The 23833-nt window shown below is 35.9% G+C and overlaps 1 protein-coding gene and 1 non-coding gene across 6 annotated transcripts in view; both read right to left on the bottom strand.

Moving 5' to 3' along the window:
- The window catches only part of LOC110104417 (pentatricopeptide repeat-containing protein At3g06920), a 35563-nt gene extending 11730 nt beyond the window's left edge, over positions 1-23833 (bottom strand). For 3 of the 5 annotated variants that reach the window (XM_028697092.1, XM_020833518.2, XM_020833520.2), the window contains exon 1: positions 20656-23833. In XM_028697092.1, coding sequence (XP_028552925.1) covers positions 20894-23731 — 2838 coding nt within the window. In that variant the 5' untranslated portion in view covers positions 23732-23833 and the 3' untranslated portion in view covers positions 20656-20893. Of the gene's footprint in view, positions 1-14106; positions 14126-20655 lie in introns of those variants that run through there. The other 2 variants (XM_028697095.1, XM_028697099.1) reach the window with 2 other exon arrangements.
- LOC114580259 lies at positions 12183-12385 on the bottom strand. Its single transcript, XR_003701607.1, has one exon. It is a non-coding gene; the product is annotated as a small nucleolar RNA snoR127 (small nucleolar RNA).

The raw sequence follows: 23833 nt of genomic DNA, 5'->3' as shown, positions 1-23833 counted from the left end.
TTTTTTGCCAACATCCGTCCATGATGTGGGAACCCTTGCCTATTTAACATTGCACCCAAGCCTCGGTGCAGCGGCCCTTGCACACTTGTGACTGTATTCAAGTCATACAGCTCGTTAATTCCAGGGAACGTCCTAACATTAACACAATGTATTAAAGCCTTAAAGGATTAATGTCATGATTATTCGGCATGTTTTACGCTCGTTGTCGACTACCAAACGCAACCCTCCACTTTGCTCACCAGAACTTGGGACCTGACAACAGCAGTGTTTTCACATACGCAAGCTTTGAACCTAAGACCTCTTAGTTGGTAGTCAAAACTCTCAACCAACAAATCAAAGTGCGCTGCGATTCAAATACATAACATAGATGAGGGAAAAATCAAATCCACCCTATGTAAATCAGAAACAAATCAATTAATAAATTTGAAATCGAGACAGATTAATTAATGTTTAATAATTTTTTTTAAGTTTAGTCTTATTTGATAAATGATAATTTTTATTATTTAATTCTTCGAATCAAACCTACATTAATGGTTTTTTATTGATTGTCATGTGGCTGTGAAAAAAATGTTCAAATTATAAATTATTTCAGTCGCTACTAATTAAGCCTATCTTATTTAGTCAACACTTGAATTAAGAAAACAAATCAGTGACAATAGATGAACTCAATAAGTACGTTTCATGGAAGAATTCATGGGATAGAGAAAAAAACTGGTCAGCAGGGAACCAATCTCAGTTGTTATCATCAGAGCTAAGCGCTTCTACTAAAGGCAACTTGTTAACATGCCCAAAAACATCCTATTACAATACTTAAGGCCCTTATTTATAGGCCATAACATGAGAAAATAAAAAAAATTACAAAAATGCCCCTTGGGCCACAACACTCAAATAAATTAACCTAGGGGTAAAATAGAAAATAACATAAAATAGAAACTAAAATGCAGAAAATAATTCATAAATGACAACTTAAATTAGAGCCGTCGATTTACGACGTCTCCTGTGATAGATGCACCAGATCTTCTTGCCGATGTCCGCACCACACGTCCATAGTCAGCACATCGTACCAAATCTTCTCTTGATATCCAACAAACTCTATGGGAATAAGACTTCTATCCTTAATTTCTATGGTAGTCAAGTTAATCCAAGCGACCTTATACAGGTTCGGGTGAGGTGTCGCTTTTATGTTAAGTTTGGATATCATGACTGGAGGAGATAGCGTTAATATAGCTTCCACTGTCGATGATGACTTTGCAGTTCTTGTCTCCTATCTTAGTAAAGGTGTGGAAAATCAAAGTTCTTCGCCAATCGTCACTAGGTTTGGGTTGGGACAACGCACATCTAACGACTTGTAGATCAACAGGGTTTTCCTCGTAGAAGAAGTCTTCTTCATTGTCAACATGATGGGTCAATTCAGTCTCAGGTTCTTCCTCTTCTTCTTCAACCTCTTCGATTATGGTGACCTTGTACAGACTAGAACACTGCGAAGCGATGTGTTCATAACCGTGGCACATATAGCACTTGATTCCAGAAGTGGCTTTGGGAGTGTCACGCTCGGGACTCTTACCTTTAAAATCAGGGCAAGGTTGAGTTGGGCTAGCAGTTGGTCGGTTAACTATAGAGCCTGGGGGTCGGTTTTGGGGTTGACTGTAGGAAGCTCTATACGGGGTTGGGCGGGAGTCTAACTGCTTGGTGTGGGAATGAGTCCTAGACTCCTCGAGGTCAAGCACTAAACTACAGGCTGCTTCTAAAGTATCAACTCCTCTCGCAAAAAGCTCGTTACGGAGATCTTCCCTAAGGCCAGCTCTAAACATGGATAGAAGTTGAGCAGGTGTAGTGGATTCTTCGCCATTACAACAAATCATGAAATCATCGAAGGCGAAGATGTAATCTTTCACGGGTTTGCTTCCCTGAGTCAGTCTATTCCATTTATCTAAGAGCTTAGGGTAGTAAGACGGAGGAAGGTACTTCCGCTTGAGCTCTTGTTTCATGGTTCGCCAGTCGGTCATGGGGTGAGCTGGGGTGAGCTTCACGCATGTTTTCAAGTTTCGTCCAAAATTGGTTAGCTCGGCCTGTAAGCTTCATCTCAGCAAACCTAACTTTTCTTGCTTCTGAGATGCTATACCATTTGAAATAGATATCCAACCCTTTGAGCCAATCTAAGAAAACTGATGATCGACGGTGCCATCGTAGGAAGAAGCGTCTATTCGGATGTTCTTTAGCAGCTGAGCGTCATTATCTCTCCAAGGGGGTTCATTTCCTACGGGGTCCTGATTGGGCCTAAGGTTATGACGATAGTGATCCCGCGGCGGTCCATAATCAGTTCGGGTTTCATCACCATAGGGCGAGTGCAGCCTAGAAGGGGTGTAAATTTCGGGGTGTCCTAACCATTCAATGTTATCAAGTTGCTCTCCCGTTTGGCGTCTGAAGTCCGCTAAGCCAGTCTGGGTGTTCCTAATTTGCTGAGTAATTGTCCCAAGTTGACCCACGATGAGGTCTAGAGTCGCCTAAATATGTTCCGGATCCATGGGTAGGCGCTAGGGGACACTAGGGGACGTAACGGGATAGAGGACAGCTCCTAATGCCTCTAAATGATGCTGAAATGATCAAGACAGCAAACTACAGCAAAGACCTAAGTTGTCTAAGTGTTTTGAAAGGTTTCTAGAGTGTGGACAGCAGCAAACTACCACGAACTTTTTACTAAAAGGGTACCAACAGCAGCAGGAAAATTCTGGACAGCAAACCAATAAGTCAGTTTTGTCTGCTAAGTGTCTTAGGGATATCACTAGAGCGAGGACAGCACTTAGACACGACTTTAGGCTCACTAAATGGCAGCTAAATGGTGCTGGAATAAAGTGGACAGCAAGCAAAAAACAGGAAAAGCAAATTATTGCTGCGAAGATATGCATGCAAACTTTGAGACTAATGTTAGGCTAAACCCTAGGATGTCTTCTAGTACATGATAAGCATGCCAACCATGTTCCGATATCAAATATGATGTAATACGATGCAAGAATTGCTTGTAGGAAATTAATAACTTGTGAACTTTGCGTAGCTTAATTAAAAACAAATGCATTCCAAGACAGATCGTAAGAAAATCTCCACGGAAAAACTAAGTAATGTCAATTGATTACAATTAAAAGCAACACGAGACTAACAAAATTATTTCAACAAATAAATAATAAGGCAAATGGCTCTTAACAAAAATCCACGGTCTAAAATCTAGAGCATTCACCTCGAAATCCCTCACATGCACTCTTGATGTCGCTCTGCTTAGCGGAAGAGGATTGCACACAAACTTAAGGATGCCACTAATAAACAAGTGATGCCGAGGGGACTAGTCATCAGGGAGGGAGCCGGAGTTGGGGAAGTGGGTGGTCGTCCGATGAGAACCCACGGTGCTCTGGGTTGTTGGAGTTTGATCGTTTCCGCGAGGCAGTAGAGGATTTGTTTGACGTATCTTTCCACCGTTTCGTCGTATTCCCAATCGGGTTCATAGAAAGGAGAGAGGAGGATGTCAATCTCTCCTTGGGCGTTGTAAGTAAAGCCGTGATCAAGCTCCAGATTGGCCATGCATGATCTTAGAAGGATCCTTGCGGTGTGTAGGAACGTTGTGGTGGAGGAGCCGTCACTTGGGGAAATTGGCCAAGGAGAAAAGGAGGAGGAGGGGATCGGGTGGGAGGAAAGGGAGAAGGGAGTTCGCCCGACCTCCGCCTCGATTCGAGGCGCGCCTCGAGGCGTCCGCCTCGAACGCCTTTTTAATCGATGTTGATTACAATTAAAAGCAACACGAGACTAACAAAATCATTTCAACAAATAAATAATAAGGCAAATGGCTCTTAACAAAAATCCACGGTCTAAAATCTAGATCATTCACCTCGAAATCCCTCACATGCACTCTTGATGTCGCTTGGCTTAGCGAGAAGAGGATTGCACACAAACTTAAGAATGCCACTAATAAACAAGTGATGCTGAGGGGACTAGTCATCGTGGAGGGAGCCGGAGTTGGGGAAGTGGGTGGTCGTCCGATGAGAACCCACGATGCTCTGGGTTGTTGGAGTTTGATCGTGTCCGCGAGGCATTAGAGGATTTGTTTGACGTATCTTTCCACCGTTTCGTCATATTCCCAATCGGGTTCGTAGAAAGGAGAGAGGAGGATGTCGATCTCTCCTTGGGCGTTGTAAGAAAAGCCGTGATCAAGCTCCAGATTGGGAAAAATTATTAGGTCCTCCCACAGCCAAAAAACTCGGTTTTTGTTCGGTATTGCTATGTATTATTTGGTAATAACGAGGAATATCATCATGTGAAGATCAATATCGAGTTATACCGAGCTATACCGAGCAATACCGAGTTTTTTCTAGGAAAAACTAGGTATTTTTTGTATTACTCGGTATTGCTCGGTATAGCTCGGTATAACTCGGTATTGGTCTTCACATGATGATATTCCTCGTTATTGTTTGGTATTGCTCGGTATTTGCTCGGTATTTCTCATTTTTTAGCGCGATTTTAGCTCCAGGAAGACGTAGCTCTACGTCAGGTGGGAGGACCTAATAATTTTTCCCGGATTGGCCATGCATGATCTTAGAAGGATCCTTGCCGTGTGTAGTAACGTTGTGGTGGAGGAGCTGTCACTTGGGGAAATTGGCCAAGGAGAAAAGGAGGGAGGAGGGGATCGGGTGGAGGAAAGGGAGAAGGGGCAGCTTGGGTTAGGTGGGGGTTTGGTGTGAGGATTAGAAATCTGAAATTAGATTTCAAGTTAAGTGAAATTGGAGGGAAATTAATTTGAAATTCAAATTAATCCCATAAAGGGGGGAAGGGGGGGTTATGATGAATTAAGGGGATTTAATTGGGGGTAATTAATGAGATATGAGAGAGAGGGAGAGGGGGAAGAGTGGCCGGCCTAATAGAGAGGGGAGAGAGGGATTTTGTGTTAATGATGTGGGCCCCAAGGATTAATTAGTGGATTTAGATCAAATCTGAAATATTTTTCAGATTTTATTCAATAGGCAAGTTTCCTAAATTAAGTCCAAGCCTTTGGAAAGTATTTGAATTTCAAAATGTGATTGAAATCAAAATTGGAAACTTTCCTAAATGTCTTGAGCTCATTTTAGGAAGAAAGTAACTCCCCTTTTGAATTTGAAATTCAAAATAGAGCTGAAGGGGGCCGTTGGGTTTGGAGCTTGAGGAAAAGGGGCGGCGGGATGAGTGGTGGCCGCTGGTTGGGAAAGGAGGCCGCAGCTAGGGAGGCCCTTATGGCCGGCAGGATGGGCTTTGGGAGGGGATCGGGTATGGGTAAATTAAGGGGAGTATTGGTGGGAGAGAGGAGAAAGAGGCGTAGGAAAAATAGATAACTCAAAAGACTAACCGAGAGCTCGGAATCCACCGGCAATTGTCGGGTATTGCAAATCACCCTCCTCGGGCTTCTCCTCTCATGAACTCACTTAGATATCAAAATGAAGAACATAAAATTTTATTTAATAATTCATCATCCAGTACAATGCAAGAGGTCTCTTATAAATAGGCCAAAATGAAACAAACTGGAAAGACACAAATGCCCTCAAGGCTACAACATCGACTCAATACCCACAGGGGTAAACTAGAAAAATAAAATGCGAGAACAAATAAGATACAAAATAAATCAGAAATAAAGGCTCTGGACCGTAGCCGTCGATCTGCGTCTCTAACGACGGTACACGTGTCGAAATTTGATGTCCTCATCAGCTACTCCAAACTTTTCATGTATATGCTCATTTCGTATCTCGTCTCTAAGAGTAAAGCCACTCATCCACCTAAGCATCTTCATCTCTGCAACACTTAATATTATGCTTCTCTTATAATGGCCAGGATACAACCTCCACAAGTTTACCTTCAACTCCCTCTCTAGTCTTATCAACAAGAAAAATATCATCAGTAAAAAAGCATACACTAGGGTACAACCTCTTGCAAATGTCTAATGAGAAAATCCATGACTAAAGCAAAAAGATATGGGCTTAAGACATAACAAAATTAAAAAACAATATGGGCTTAAGATTGATCATTGATGTAATCCAACTAAAATAGGAAAATACTTGATCAGGCCACCTTATATCTGAACACAAGTAATAGCTCCTGCATACATATCCTTAATGACTTAAATATAAGCATCATTAACCCTTTCTTTTCTAAAACTCTCCATAACACTTCTCTTTGGAACTTTATCATATGATTTTTCTAAATCAATAAATATCATATGTAGATCCTCCTTATTCTCTCCATACTTCACCATCAAATCTCTCAATAAATATATAGCTTCCATAGTAGACCTACTCGGCATGAATCCAAATTAATTTTGAGAAACATTAGTATCACGCCATAACCTATGCTCCATAACTCTCCCATTGTTTTAAAGTATGACACATTAACTTAATCCTCTATAATTAGCACAATATTTTCCATCACCTTTATTCTTAAAAATAGGAATTAACACACTCTTTTTTTCTTTTTTTATTATAAACCGATAAGTCTATATGGAATTAACACACTCATTCTCCACTCATCTGACATCTTTTTATTCTTCAAAATAATATTAAAAAGTTTAGTAAGCCAAGAACTTCCTTCATCTCCTAACTATTTCCAAACCTCTATTGGAATATCATCAGGTTCAACAGCTTTTTCACACTTTATTTTTTTTTAAACCTCTCTAACTTTGATTTTACCAATACGCCGATAAAAACAAAAATTTTTATTTTCATTTAGGGTGCTAAGGTTACTAAAGTTAATTGCATTCTCATAATCTTCATTGAAGAGTTTATAAAAATATCTCATCCACCTTTGTTGAATATCCTCTTCTAATAAAATCATTTTTTGATCTTCATCCTTAATATGTTTTACTTGAACTAAATTCTTACTATTATATCTTTGTTTGGCTAACTTATACATATATATTTCGTCTTCCTTAGTATCTAATCTATTATATAAATCATTAAAAGCTAAGATCTTTATATCATATATTTCTTTCTTAAACTCCTTACGGACCTCTTTATATCTTTCTCAATTATCAAATTTTTACATCTAAACCAATTTTTATGACAAATCTTCTTATTTTTTGTCTTTTTCTTACACATTTTGATTCCACCACCAACAATTTTTACTATTAGGAGTTTTCCCTTTGATACTTCAAGCTTATCTTTTACAATATTCATAATATCATTAGCTATTTTTTTCCACATAATAATAGTTTCCTCATGCACAAAGAAAACCTTAAGATCTAATAACTTAATCTCAAAAATATTTTTGTTAATATTTTTAAATGCCCCTATTTAATCCTATAACATTTTTTTTATTCTTTTATTTTATGTCCCTTCATCTTAAAGTCTAAAACTAATAAACGATGTTGGGTACATAAACTTTCACTTAGAATAACTTTATAATCTTTACAATCTAAATGACCTATTTTTCTTATAAGAAAATCATCAATCGGATTTTTACTATATCCATTCTTATAAGTGATGAAATGTTCATCTCTTTTCTTAAATAAGATATTAGCAATTAAAAAATCATACAACAACAACAATATCAAGCCTTTATCCCACTATGTGGAGTCGGCTACATTAATCTTTTTTCTCTATTGTCTCCTATTAAAAGTCAAATTCATGTTTAAATCCAATAAAGAAAAATCATTTCTAATATTTTCTAACCAAGTTTTTTTATGTCTATTTCTACCTTTCTTAACATAAGTTAAATTTAATACCTCTACTTTCCTAACCGGGTCATCGGAAGGACGTCATTTTATGTGACCAAGCCATCTAAGGCGACTCTCTCTAATCTTATCTTCCACTGCGCTACTCCAACCTTTTCACATATATGCTCATTTTGTATCCTATCTCTACGGGTAAAGTCACTCATCCACATGAGCATCCTCATCTCTGCAATACTTAAATTAGTTTTTTTTTTTTAATGGCCAACATTCGACACCACAAAGCATTGCAGGTCTCACCACCATCTTATAGAATTTCTCCTTAAGTTTGAGGAGACTTTTCTATCACACAACAAGCATGATGCATTCCTCCACTTCAATCATCCAACTTGAATTCTGCTGATAATATCCCCTCTATTTCACTATTACTCTGAACAATAGATCCAAGATTCTAAAACATGTACTCTTATTAATGACTAAATCGCCCAAAGTCATAATCCCCTCACTAAGTCTATTAATACTAAAATTATACTCTATATATTCAGTTTTAGATCTACTCAAGCGAAAATCTTTAGATTCTAAGGTTAACTTCCATAATTCAAGTTTACCTTTAACTCCCTCTATAGTCTTATCAACAAGAATATCATCAGCAAAAAGCATACACCAAGGTACATCCTCTTGCAAATGTCTATTTAGAACATCCATAACTAAAGTAAAAAAAGATATGGGCTTAAGACTGATCATTGATGTAATCCAACCAAAATAGGAAAATACTTGGTCAAACCACCTTGTGTTTGAACATAAATAATAACTAATAAATCATGCATACATATCTTTAATGATTTGAATATAAGTGTTATTAACTCCTTTCTTTTCAAGAACTCTCCATTGCACTTCTTGGAACTTTATTATGTGCTTTCTATAACAACAAATAACAACATCAAGCTTTTGTCCAAATAAATGGGGTTGGATGAATCCTTTTTCTCCATCGTGTCCAGTTAAAAGTCAAATTCTCGTTTAAATCTAATAATGAAAGATTATTTCTAATATTTTTTTAACCAAGTCTTTTTTGGTCTACCTCTACCTTTCTTAACATAAGTCAAATATAATACCTCTAATTTCCTAACCGAGTCATCTGAAGGCCGCCGTTTTATGTTATCTAAATCAATAAATATCATATGTTGATCCTCTTTATTCTCTCTATATTTTTCCATCAAACCTCTCAATAAATATATGGCTTTCATAGTAGACTTACCTAGCATGAATCCAATTTGATTTTGAAAAATATTATTATCACATCGCAACCTACACTCCATTAACTCGCTCACATAATTTTAAAGTATGACATATTAACTTAATTCCTCTATAATTCACACAATCTTGTGCATCACCTTTATTCTTAAAAATATGAATAAACACACTCATTCTCCATTTATCTAGCATCTTTTTAGTCTTCAAAATAATATTAAAAAGTTTAGCAAACCAAGAAATTCCTTCATCTCCTAAGCATTTCCACATCTCTATTGGAATATCATCAGGTCCAATAGATTTTTCATATTTTATTATCTTTAAAGCCTCTCTAACTTCAGTTTTACTAATACGCCGATAAAAAATGAAATCTTTATTTTATTTAGGGTGATAAAGTCACTCAAGTCAATCATATTTTCACATTCTTTATTAAAAAATTTAGCAAAATATCTCATCCACCTTTGTTGAATATCATCTTCTAAGAAAAATACTTTTTGATCTTCATCCTTAATACACTTCACTTGAACTAAATCTTTACTACTCCTATCTCTTTGTTTGGCTAACTTATACATATATTTTTCTCCCTCCTTAGTATCTAATCTATTATATAAATGATTAAAAGCTAAGATCTTTATATCGTATATTGCTTTCTTAAATTTCATACGTGCCTCTTTATATCTTTCCCAATTATCAGAATTTTTTATATCTAAACCAATTTTTATAAATCTTCTTATTTTTTATCTTGTCTTGCACATTTAGAATCGACCAACAACTATTTTTACTATTAGAATATTTTTTTCTTTAATATTTCAAGCACATCTTTTAAAATATTATTAACATCACTAGCCACTTTTTGTCACATAACATTAGCATCCTCATGTACAGACAAAATTTTAAGATCTAAAATCTTACTCATAAAAATATTTTTGTTAATATTCTTTAAATGCCCCCATCTAATCCAAAATATCGTTTTACTTTATTTTAAATTTTTTCCCCTTTATCTTAAAGTTCAAAACTAATAATCAATGTTGAGTATATAAATTTTTACTTAGAATAATTTTACAATCTTTAGAATCTAAACGATCTAATTTTTTTATAAGAAAATAATTCATCTAAGTTTTACTATATCTATTTTTATAAGTGATAAGATTTTCATCTCTTTTCTTAAATAATATATTAGCAATTAAAAAATCATAAGCTAAAAAAAAATTAATATGATTTTACCACCTTCATTTGTCGTTCTAAACTCATGACCACCATGAATGTTTTAAAATTATATATCTCTCTACCAACATGTCCATTTAAATCTCCTCCAATAAAAACTTTTTCTTCAAGAGGTATCTTTTGTATTAATTCTTCTAAGTCATTCCAAAATTTTAATTTTAAACTCATATCCAAATCTACTTGAGAAACATAAGCACTTATAATATTAACAATCTTAACATCAACAACAATCATTAAAGCTATAATTTTATTTCCAATTCTATTAATTTTTATAGTATTATCCTCCAAACTCTTAATTATAATCACACATACTGACATATATCATTTCTAGTATGACTCGTACCCAAATATCATAGTTTAAATCATAAACTATCAATTTTCATAGTCTTCTCTCCAACCCATTTAGTTTTCCAAATGCACAGAATATTTATTTTCCTATGAATCATAATATCTATTAATACATATATTCCAAGTTCATATCCTAATTTTAATTTCATGGACTAGCTTCTTTGCCTATATACGTCTTTGATGTGGGAACCCTTACCTATTTAACACAACACCCGGGCGTCGATATAGCAGCCCTTTCACACTTGTCACTATATATGCCATACAGCGTGTTGCTTCCATGGGACGCCCTAATATTAACACAATTTTTTAAAGGATTCATGTCATGATTATTCGACAAATTTTATGCTAGCTGTCGACAACCTAACGCAGACCTCAACTTTTCTCATCCAGGACTTGGAACATGATAACGACAGTGTTATTACAAAATCATACGATAAAGATGAATCTAATATGGTCTTAAAACCTTCATTAGTCGCTCCAAACTAATTGTCACCATACATGTTTTTAAAATCATCTACCTCTCTACCAACTTGTCCATTTAAATCACCTCTAATAAATTTTTTTTCTTCAAGAGATATTTTTTGTATAAATTTTTCTGAGTAATTCCAAAATTTTAATTTTGAACCCAAATCCAAACCTACTTAAAGATCATAAGCACTTATATTATTAATAATCTAAGCATCAATAACAATATTTAAAACTATAATTCTATCTCCAATTCTATTATTTTTTATAATTTTATCCTTTAAACTCTTATCTTTAATCATACTTACATCATTTCTAGTACGACTATTAACATAATACCATAATTTGAATGCTAAACTACCAATCACCTTAGCTTTCTCTCTAACCAATTTAGTTTCCTGAATGCATAGAATATTTAATTTTATATTAATCATAATATCTATTAATTTCATTAATTTGTTTGTAAAGATACTTATATTCCAAGGTCTTATCCTAATTTTAGTTTCATGGACTAGCTTTTTTGCCCACATCCGTCCATGATGTGAGAACCCTTGCCTATTTAACATTGCACCCAGGCCTCGGTGCAGCAGCCCTTGCACACTTGTGATTGTATTCAAGTCATACAGCTCGTTATCTCCAGGGAACGTCCTAACATTAACACAATGTATTAAAGGATTAATGTCATGATTATTCGGCATGTTTACGCTCGTTGTCGACTACCGAACGCAACCCTCCACTTTTCTCACCATAACTTGGGACCTGACAACAGCAGTGTTTTCACATACGCAAGCTTTGAACCCAAGACCTCTTAGTTGGTAGTCAAAACTCTCAACCAACAAATAAAGGTGGCTGCGATTCAAATACATAACATAGATGAGGGAAAAATCAAATCCAACCTATGTAAATCAGAAACAAATCAAATTATAAATTTGAAATCAGGACAGATGAATTAATGCTTAATATTTTTTTAAGTTTAGTCTTATTTGATAATACTTATTATTTAATTCTTTGAATGGAATCCTACGCTAATGGGTTTTATTGATTGTCATGTGGCTGAGAAAAAATATGTTCAAATTATAAAATATTTCTGGCGTTATTAATTAAGTCTATCTTATTCAGTCCCCCTCCCCTTCTTCCACTTCAGTCAATGCTTAGAATTAAGAAAGAAAATCAATGACAATATATGAACTCAACAAGTACGTTTCATGGAAGAATTCATAAAAAAACTGGTCAGCAGGGAACCAATCTCAGTTTTAATCATCAGAGCTAAGCGCTTCTACTAAAGGCAACTTGTTCACATGCCCAAAAAAGCACTCTATGCAAAAGCTACCAAGAAGGTGCTTCCACATAAGCACAAGAGAAAAGCTTGCAACAAATGGCCTAAAGGAGCACTAAGATGTCTGATTTGGCTATTTTGCATCATCCCAGTATGTCTTAAGATACAATATAGAAAAAGAAATGGAAATAGATCAATGGCTACAATGAAACAGTATTACAGCTACTGCAGTACAAAAAAAAAAAAAAATGCAAAAAAAAAAAAAAAAAAAAAACTCAAACAAGCCACCATTAAATCTTGCCAAAACAGTCCTATGACAAATGAAAACATTAACCATTCATAAACATCTATTACTGTCAAAATTAAAAATCAAGACAAATAAGTTAAAGGGCCTACGTTTGTGTGTGGGTGTGGGTCCATGATAGATGCCTATTTAAGGAAACCTGTCTTCGCATCCCTGTTTCTTGGTTAAGAGGCCCATCTTAAGAGTTGAAATCATAGGTATAACTGCACTTTTAAATTGGGGCTAGGGCTGGGCCTGTAGGTTTAGTAGCACTACCACTTGAATTTATGCCAAATGCGTGACATGGACTTTTTGCATGGTATTTGAATGATATGCAAGCCGATGTTCTTCGGAAGCTTGCCATTACCTATGAGAAATATGAATCCATAGCAAATGTGTGCATGGAAGTTATATCAGGAAATTGGGAAGGAAACCATAGTGATGACTTTTGGCTTGCACGGCTAATAGGGTGTCAAAATGGGTTTTCGGGTTGGGTTTTGGTCAAACCCGAACTTGCCCCGGGTCTAAACTGGTTGACCCAAACTCGACTCGGTTTTATAAATGAGTCAAAAATTCAAAACCGAACCCGACCCAACACACGAGCCTGGAATAGGGCAACAAGCACGCAACTACGCAATGCAGGCGCAGACGCATCGATTGCGCGATGCAGGCACGGACGCGAATAGCGAGAGGGCCGAGAAGGAGGCGGTCAGTAGTGCGAGCGAGACAGTGAGGGGTTCAGACTCCAGAGTTTGGACGCGATGCGGGTAGTGGGCGCAGGAGTGGGCTAAAGCGATTCGGGTGTAGCCGTGCAGTCACACTCATGGGTTGTGGAGAGAGCAAGGAGTAGGAGCGAGTTCGGCAGCGAGCAGCCGACGCAGTCAGGGGGGACAGTGAGCGCGGGTTCGACAGAGGACGCGAGTGCGGGATGGGATAGCGAGGGCGGACTGTGAGCGAGATCGCGACTAGAGAGCACAGGTTGAGACTCGAGACGCGAGAGCGGGATGGGGATTCAGGGTCAATTCATTTCATTGTCGGGTTTCCGGGTCAATCCAAACCCGACCTGATTAACCTCGAACCCAAACCCTATTCGTATGGCAAATGAGTTGACCTAACTCGAAATTTTTTGGTTTGGTTCTGGTTCCGGGTCCGGGTCGGGTTTCGGGTTGTGTCAAATAATGACACCCCTCACAGTTAAAACATCCCCTCCATAAACCTAGTTGGTTAAGGCTTAGATTAAGCTAAGCCAGACGATAGGAAGTATAAGCTTTAAGCAGGGTTAAGTAGTTGGTTTTAATTGGTGAAAACGTTGATATAAGCTGCCATAAACTAACAAGACTATATAATTATATTTTGGCTTAAACTCATCATGGTATTCTAATATAGCATAAACATGAGGAATTTACTATTAAGAGAACTTAGCAATGATTATGAATGAAATGTTGACCTTGAAACAGAACAAGAAAGACTGAAGGATGGTGCACAGTAAAGAAAAATGTGATCGTAGAAAGGGAGAAAAAGATTGCCTTCACCGAAATGTTAGGGCGGCGACAATGCAAATAGAGTGGAAGCAATGAGTAATGATTGGAACTCCAGTAGAGGGAAACACCTGTTTTTTAGCATAGGAGGAAACATGATGAAGAGATAAGCACATAATAGTAAAGTGCTAAAGTGTATGAAGCCCTAATTTTATTTTCTCAATGCTCATCTCCCAAGTCATCTAAAGGTAGGCTTAAAAATAGCAATCTAAACAAGCATCATGTTTGATTGTTTGTCTGTGCTTAAGAACTTAAGCTGACTTAAGCCCCAGCCAAACAACCCCCATGCAATAAAAAGAAGTTTGTCTAGTGCTATAAAAAATGTTGCCAATCTATCAGTTGGATCACCTAGAGATATCAAAATTAGTTTAATATTAAATATGGATCACATTTTAGTGTTTATCTTCCATCTCCTAGTTCGTATTCATGATACCATCTATTTCCATTCTACAAAATCTGATCCTTGACAGAGCAGCATGATCCAAAGCAACTAAAGTCTACTCATGAAGAGATTTTTTTAAATACGTTATCAAATGAGGTGATAATTCATAGGAAAAATGGTAGCTTCAATGACTTGGCCTGGAAATATTAAAGCAGTTTAGGTAATAACATTAGACGTGCAGATGCTTTTCAAGCTATTAAAGGTAATACAGAGATCTAAGTCGACAACCGAAGCAAAAGCAAAACATGTGTGTCAATTTTTGTGATTTAATGGCTCTATGATAAAGAATCTAAGCAACGTCCAAACTTTAGTTTGGACTTTAGACGAGGATAAGATATAGAAGTTATAATCATGCACAATACAACTAAAATATCAACAATATAATGGTTGATTGAATTGATTTGTATGAATGTATTTCTAGAAATCAAATGTTGTTCTTGTTTCATTGACTCAAAGACTTTATTGTTGTAATGTCATGTTATTGTATTTTTTATGTTAAAGGTTTCCCAAAGATTTTGTCAAAAGGTTTGCATTCTATTTTTGTAGAATGGTGAAGCTTGCATTCTATTTTTGTAGAATGGTGAACCTTGATTTTTTATTTTTAAGGGAAAACTCTCATCCTCCATAAATTTATGTAAATTCCTTCATCTAACCAGGCATAAGCTTAAAAGATTTAGTGGACCCACATCTTAACTAATTCACTTTTTTCTTATATTTTGTTTGGATATTCAACTCAATTTGGATATGTTCAAACTGATTTGTCAATGTAATGTCATGTTATTAAGAAATATCACCTATTTGGTTTGGTGGGATCTATAAACAATAAACTCATGGCCATTATGTTCTGATTCAGTGAAATCTAGATGCTGGTCCACATTGGCCAACATCTGGAGACATTCAAACAACTAAATATGTTGCTCTTTATGATACAAATAGCTGCAACTTTAAATACAATAACATTGAATCAAACACAGTACTATAACATTGACACCCTAATAAGTCAAATATCTGAATAAAACTAGAACCGTATTCTGACCGAACACTCACTAATGAAATGCTTGCGCAATTAAGCGATAGAAGATTATTTTGGAAATGTAAAAAGTTGAAAAAAATTTTCTAGCTCAGAAAAATACTTTTTCTGATTGAACTTCTAATATATACTTTTAAAAAAGAGGGAGAGTAGGTATCATGTATGTGGTGATACTGCATGGAACCGATTTATATTTGTAGTCACTGTACTGCAATGAACTGTATGAAGTCGTTCAGACATTTTCTCCTTTTCAATTGTCTTTTATCTTGTTTTGCTTCTATATTTTAATTTTAAACCTTTTTGGTCAGAGTGATGGTGAAAATGATGAGGATATTATCAATAGAATTCAAGTTGGATGGTTGAAGTGGAGGAATGCATCGGGCTTGTTGTGTGATAGAAAAATCCCCCTTAAACTTAAGGAAAAATTCTATAAGATGGTGATGAGACCTGCAATGTTTTATGGTGCCGAATGTTAGCCATTAAAAGAAAAGCATAATACTATTTTAGCTCCTAGAAATCTAAGGCTCACTTCTTGAAGAGCTTTATAGAAATTATTTTAGCACCAATTGGAAACGCCTATCTGAATATTTATTAGATATTTGAGTGAACAATTAGATGTATTCTTTTCAGATAAACCTTAATGGCTTGTCGTTCAGACAGCATGCGGTGAATATAAAATAAATAACTAGGCTTTTTAAAGTAGCTAGAGAATGAGGAAACTGTAGAAGCACATGCTGCATAATGCTTCCACCAATTGTACAATTTGATGAGGAGTCGATGTACACAATTTCACCCCTGCATTTCACAAGATTATAAGCTAACTTATTTTTCAATCATACAACACCAATAAATGGGAAGTCAAATTCAAGCCTAATCAGGAGCCGGATACATGACATAGATGTGGGAAAAATAAAACCCAACCTAAGTAAATCAGAAACAAAGCAAAATATAAATTTGAAATTAGGGGGAACGAGTTAAAGTTCAATCATTTCTCAAGTTGAATCTACAATTAGCTATTTGCTAAAGGATTTTTTTTAATGTTCTTCTTTAATTTGAAACCTACAATAAAAATTTGTTATTGATTGTACTTCGATAAATGTACAGATCATAAAAGATTACTTGTTTTATTAATTAGGTTTATCTTATTCATGTTTCATTAATACAAAAATTATTCAGTATGCATACTGAACATAATGAGATTTATTGGGGCAGATTATCCTTATTACATAATATATCTCATTAAATGTATGCCATCAAGAATCCTAAATTTCATAAGTCTGTCAAACTCTCTCCCAAGCATATCCCAAAAGTAAACTTATCTCCACTATTCTCCTCAAGTTGTTCAAGTGCTCTACTTTTAAGGAGATTCCTTCACATCAAGGAAATAAATTAGGCCCAAAAATCATAAAATGCCTTTTTTATTGATTACTCTCCTAATCAACAAGGATGCAAACGTTATCTCCTAGCGTTGAGAAGTATTACACCAACATGGATGCCGCATTCTTTCCCACAACTCACATTTAGGGGGAGAATATCAATTGCCCGTGAATATGAATTTTATGACAATATCAGCCATACCTTATTGATATCTCATTCTAGATTACTTGCAAACCTATTTGAATCTTAACCTTCAAAATCTAAACCTTTCAAATATATCATTATAAAGGGATTGTCTATTCTAGATGAAGGGAATATTCAGCTAACAAGGTAAAGCACAAATTTCTCCTAGCCCAAGTCTTGACATGATTCACAAGGACACGATAATATTGATTCTAAAGATGCCTATTGTTGCTCTCAAGAAAAGCCCTAATAACCCAATCAATCATTATATTTTCTATGATAAACTATTTCTAAAGTTCTAAGCCTTTGCTATAAGTCTATCAAGCATAGAAATTCTAAACAATATTCAAAGAACCTTCAGAGTACCTGAATGAAAAAATACAGTTCATTAAGAAATCCAAGCCCTAAAAAAAAGGTATGTGAAATCTTTCAGAACTTGCCAAAAGGAAGGTATGTGAATGGATCTTAAAGGTGATATACCAAGATGATGAAAGTGTCAAACAATATGAAGAAAAATTAGAAGCAAAATTTTCACTAACCTATGGAATTCATTATCAAGAAACCATAGCCCGACTGATAAGATGAACAATATGAAGGAACTTCTCTCTTGCTGCTAACTTAAGACTAGCAACTCCATCAACTAGATGTAAAAAATACATTCTAAATGGAGATTTAGAATATGTAATTTATATGATAATTTCTCTTGGATTTGAGGATATGAGTAATATAAATTAAGACAGCAGACTCGAGAAAGCTCAATACGGCTTAAAAAAATTACCAGGGGAGCTCTCAATGACAATCTAACTACATTTTATTTACTAAGCAATCTTATGAAGATAAAATTTATATCATTATTGTATATGCTGATGATAACATCTTGATAAGAAATCATGAAGAAGAGAAACAAGCTAAAAGGTGCCTTAGATAAACAATTTGAAATCAAGGATCCTGGCTTATTAAAATATTTACTAGACATGGAAATAAAAAGAACAAGAAAAGGTACCTCTATCTCATAATAGAAAAATCCTTGGACCTTATAAAGGAAACTGATATGTTTTGATGTAAACCTATAAACATATCCATAAATTCATCAAACAAACTTGTGCCTCAGCAAGATTCAATCCGGGTAGACAATAGAAGGTACTAAAAATTAGTTGAAAATTTTATCTATTTTTCACAAACCAAACTTGATATGTGCTTTCATGCTAGTGTTAATGTGTTATTAGTCAATTTATGAATAACCCACAAAGAAGCAGCTTCATCAAGTACACTGAAAACTAAGGCATTTTAAAAAGGAATATGGAAAAACGTTATTCTTCAAGAAGACAACGAAAAAAGGTATAGAAATCTTCACTGATGATGAATAGCAAATATTTATAAAAGCTTGACAGACCTGAATTCAATTAGAAATTGCACTAGAATCCACAACATAACCTAAATGTAAACTTATTCCTATGATTACAAATTATTTTGAAATTAAATCTAATTTGAATCATAACCTACCTTAGAACCAAAATCAAAACCAATTCTTGCATCTATGTATAGGCCTACTTTAAATATTACAATTATTGACCATGAATTAAATCATGAATTTAAAATTGAACATGAATCAAGCATGATCCCTCCCATTGAACATGAAATTCTAATTGAAATTAAATCAAAACCTTTAAATGAGTCTGAAACAAAACTCAAATCAAAATTTCAACCAATGCCTGAATTAAAATTGAGGGTTGAATCTAAATAATTCACATATACTGAAGCGACCATATTTAATAAATCTATAGAATTTAACTATTACTGTTTTAATCAAGCAACCCAAAATTAATTCTGTTTTTTGTTTCATGATTTAAAACCATACCAAAAAACTAGCTAGTTATATTGATGTACGCCAACAAATATGCTGATATTCCTGATAAATTCTTTGAAGAAAGGATGATTTTAAATTAAATAGGCTGTTCTACTAGATAGCATACATGCCTTATTTGCTCAAACTTAATGACGTGGTTCGTTTGTTATTATAAGAAAACTTTGCAAAATCTTATAAGTATGGATTTTAAATTTTCATCTTTACCTTTTGGAATTATAAGTAATATATACCATGGAGAAACCGTATAAATTTCTTCGTTACCTCTGCATGCAACATGTTCTATTGACTTACTCATTGTTCTTGTGCATGTGTTGCTTATTATAAGAAATAAATGTTATACATAATGATAATTTAAAGCTATAGCATATGTTCCTATTCATGCCTTGCACTATAGTGAAGGTAACAATATTTAATTTATCATATTCTACATACGTTCAGCATTTTAGATGCAAGAAGTTGCCAATCATAGCCCCCACGTCTTACCAGATCATTAGAATACTAGGGCCTAAAGTCTATGTCAATTAACACAATCATTAATCATGCTTGCTATGTTGAGAATATGTGTAATTGAGGCACTTTCAAGAGTCCAATACTTTGTTATGGATAATTTTCCAAACAGATCTTCTATTTTGCCAGGAGCATCTCAAACACCAAATCTTTAGTACTACTTCCACATGATCTCATTGATGTTCCTTCATGCTAAACCTCTCTAGTCTACTAAAAGTGCCATCATCCTTTGTTTTATAATCCATTATTGATAAACCATAATATTTACTTTGAATGTGTTATCAATTTTACTCTCTAGAGTAGAGTTTTTGCAATCCAGTTGAATTAATATTAAAAACAATTTAGTTTTTTTCTTTTTTTATTTGTTATGGATATTTGGGTTATTTTTTATTTTTTTCTGTAGGGTTATTTTAGTCTATGTCCTCAAATTTGTTAACATGTTAGCAATTACAATCTCTAAAAAAATTACTCTAAACTGCGATAATTTATCATATAAAACAAATCAAACTTTTATATATGACCCTTTTCCTCGATTTACTTCAAATTTTGATCATTGATCAAAGCCAAGACTTGAATCTTCAGGGAAAATTAATTTCCCTGATCAAGAGTGAGGCATGCTTATTTTGTTACCTTTCATTTTTTCCTTATTCAGTTTGATTCATCAATCCATCTATCCATTACTATTTTCTAGTTCTTTAGTGATCATCATGCAGCAAGGTGGCTGTGAAGTACTTTTTCATACAGTAAAAACCATACTTTCATTTATAAAACGATTTTAAAGTATCAAAGAAGATATACATCTTTTTCACAAAACATATACTATAAAAGATCATTTTGCATAGCATAAATTATATTTTTACATCAGAAAATTGTCTTGCCTATGTGCATATACATGCCGTACATGATAACCGAATTTTTCATATCCTGACAAAACTTCATATTTTCTAAGTTGTTTAGAGTATCATCCATAGCAGATCACATCACATAATTAAAGGTCCTCGTCCTACAAATACCCCATTCGTAGCTATGACGAACCTCTAAATGTCCTTTCCTTCACTCAGCCAAATAAAAATTAAAAAAAAAAGCTCAAGCGTTGTACATTATGAGTTCTTAACCTACTAATCATTAGTCAACTTTGCACAAAAAGTAAGCTCATTAAGAAGAAAATATGGAATGAGGAGAATAATTTTTTCACCTTTGAGCTGGGGATACCTCATATTAACTTCAGTATCAGATCAACCTTTTCCTGTGCCAACCATAAACTTTCCTTCACTAAAAATCTGTGATACAGTTCCTCCATAAAGAGCAACTGCAGACTTGTCTTAGAAAGATTACTAGCCGAGTTTATAAAGCACAGGAGCAGATTCATCCACCAAATCCAATTCCCTTATGAGTTAAATGTTGCAGAGTTTGTTCCATATGATCACCAAATGCTACAATGATCGAGAAGCATGCTGGGATTTTGCCATCTCTCTCAGGACAGCACCCACAATTGCAGCCTGTTCAAGGCACTCAGCCTTGTGCAATGCATCAAGAAGAACAATACAAGTCTTGGCATTTATCTTGCAGCCCCTTAGCCTAGTTTCATCAAAAACCCTATAAGCTTCCATTGCCCTATTAGCATTGCTCATGCCTTCAATAAGAGTGTTATAACAAACAGAGTCTGGCACACCTCCATTTGCCTTAAACTTCTCAAAAAGCTTTCCAGCTTCTGTTATGTTCCCCACCTTTGCGAGCCCTGACATCATGGTTGTATAGGTGACTACACTAGGAATAAGCCCCTTCTTCTGCATTTCTTGCCAAAAAACGAATGCTTTGTTGTATTTCTGCACTCTGCAAAGACCATTTATAAGGATACTATAGGTGAAGGTGTTCGGCGCACATTTCATATCCTTCATCGACTGAAAGCAGACGAGCGCTTCATTAACCTCCTCCGCTTTCATAAGAGCATCAAGCAAACAATTCCATGTGTACACATTCGGAGTTAACCCTGTTTGCATCATCTCTTCCATGATTAGATATGCTTCATCAATCCTTCCTACCTTTCCGAAGCCATCAATAAGACTGCTATACATAATAACATTTACCTTCAGTCCCTTTGATTTTGCTTCTTCAAATAGCATATAAGCCTCATCGAGCCTATCAATCTTCGCAAGCCCATCAATAACAGATCCATAGGTAACTTCAGTTGGAGAACTACCCTTCTCTTTCATCTCCTCGAGAAGTTGATAAGCTTTATCAACCTTACCAGACTTACAGAACCCATCAATGACAGTGTTATAAGCTAGAGTGTCCAGCTTAAGGCCACGTTCCTTCATGTCATAAAACAACTTGTATGTCTCCCGTGCATGACCAGCTTTTGTAAGACCACTTATCAATATAGAATAGCTTGTCACATCAGGGAACAATCCACAAGCTTGTATCTCTTCAAATAACTGTCTTCCTTTTAAGGATTCGCCTGCTTTAAAAACACAATCCATGTAAGTGTTCAAAAGGGTGAGATCAGGCCGACAGCCTCTGCGCCTCATCTCCTTGTATATCTTATGGCCGTCTTCCTTCCTCCCATGCTTGAAGAAGTTCTTAATAAGGGAAGTATAGACAACAACATTTGGGATATGCCCTGCATCTAGCATCTTCTCAAAAAAGCCATATGCCTCTTCAACCCTGCCATTCCTTCCCAAGCCATCAATCAGAGAACAATATGTAACACTGTCCGGACCGCAACCCTTTTGTCTTGCACTTTCAAATATGTGGAAGGCCTCATCAAGTCTCTGAACTTTACATAACCTATCAACCAATAAATTCACAGTAAGAATATTAGGAAACAATCCAGTATCTTCCATGATTTCCCGAACTTTAAAAGCATCCTCAACTTTTCCTGCCATGCAAAGTATGTCAATCATGAGATTATACGTAGGGACATTGGGCTCTGCATCTTTCTTCATTTCATCAAATACCCTCAGAGCCTCATCAGCCATCCTCTTTTTCTTAAGGCATGTTAGGATGGAATTATAAGAAACAACACTAGGAATACATCCCTTCTCTCTCAGCCGCTCCAGTAATTGATAAGCCTCATCAAACCTTCCCACTGAGCCATAGCCCAATATCATTGTGTTATAAGCATATGCACATGGAACTTTTCTCCCAAGCTCCATTTGCTCAAACAATTCAATTGCTTCATTTAGCCTATTTGCCTTGCAAAGAACACCAAGCATGCTAGTATAAGTGACATCGTCTGGCTCAATTCCTTGGGCCTTCATCTCATGGAGGAACTTCCATGCCATCTCTATCTTCCCTTCCTTGCCAAAGCAGTCAATACAGACATTATACAGAACAATATCTGCATCAAATGAGTGGCTCTTCATTTCATCCAGTAATGACAGAGCTGTATCGAGCCGGCCATCCCTCGCACAGACCCGAACCAAAGTAGTAAACAATGGAACATTCACTTCATGGCCCATCTCCTGCATTTGATGAAATAAACCAAGAGCCAAATCAGCTTCACGAGCATCAGCAAGGGAAATGATCAAAGATACGTATGCTGAAAAAGCTGGACGGAATTTATACTTCCGCATTTTCTCAATCACATCCACACCTTCCCTGAGCTTTCCAGCCTTCATTAAATTAGCCACAAGCTCCAAGCAAGCGTTTGGTGATGGCCCAAATCCAAGGAGGCTCATCTCCTCCAAAATCTTCTCCAAAAATTCATAATTTCTATGGCTGGCCATAGATAAAAGAAGCGAATTATAAACCTCCACGCTATGTGGTTCTCCATTAACTTTCTCTGACCATCTAAAATAATTCATTGCCGAAGAAAAATTATGTAGCCTTTTTAAAACCCCAATGACAAATTCTGGGCTAGGTTTAGGATCGATTGCTAAAAGAGCGCCCTCGGATTCAGATCCCAGCGGGCTGCGATCGAGGATTCTGCAAAGTTCTTCCACATTTTGCCTCAAACCCGCCCTAGAACTCCCCATGCCACAAGCCGGCTTAAAGTCTTTCTCAGTAGAGAAACTTCCGTCACGGTTCTCAGGATGAAAGTTTGCGTCTCTATCCAATGGAAAAGAAGAAGAAGGTTCACTTTTTCGATCAGATGAACCATGCTTTGTTGAAAAATGGCGCATTATCGGGAACCGCCGTGGCAGAGCTATTGAAGTGGACGCCATCGGAAGTACTTCAGCGCCGCAGTCTTGAGCTTGGGAGGCGGCAGTATAACGTAGAGCCGGACTATGGGACATGAATTGCCGGACCCTGGACAACGCCGGCGCCATAGATGCCGGCGGAGGAACTCTGAAGCTCTTGACAGTGTTCGAGCTAAGAATTCCGCCCAGTAATGTTCAACAGCCGGTAACACGTAGGAGAAAACACCGAGA

Source organism: Dendrobium catenatum, unplaced genomic scaffold (assembly GCF_001605985.2).
Source record: "Dendrobium catenatum unplaced genomic scaffold, ASM160598v2 fragScaff_scaffold_104, whole genome shotgun sequence".
Classification (NCBI taxonomy): domain Eukaryota; kingdom Viridiplantae; phylum Streptophyta; class Magnoliopsida; order Asparagales; family Orchidaceae; genus Dendrobium; species Dendrobium catenatum.
This window is presented reverse-complemented; position numbering and strand designations above follow the sequence as displayed.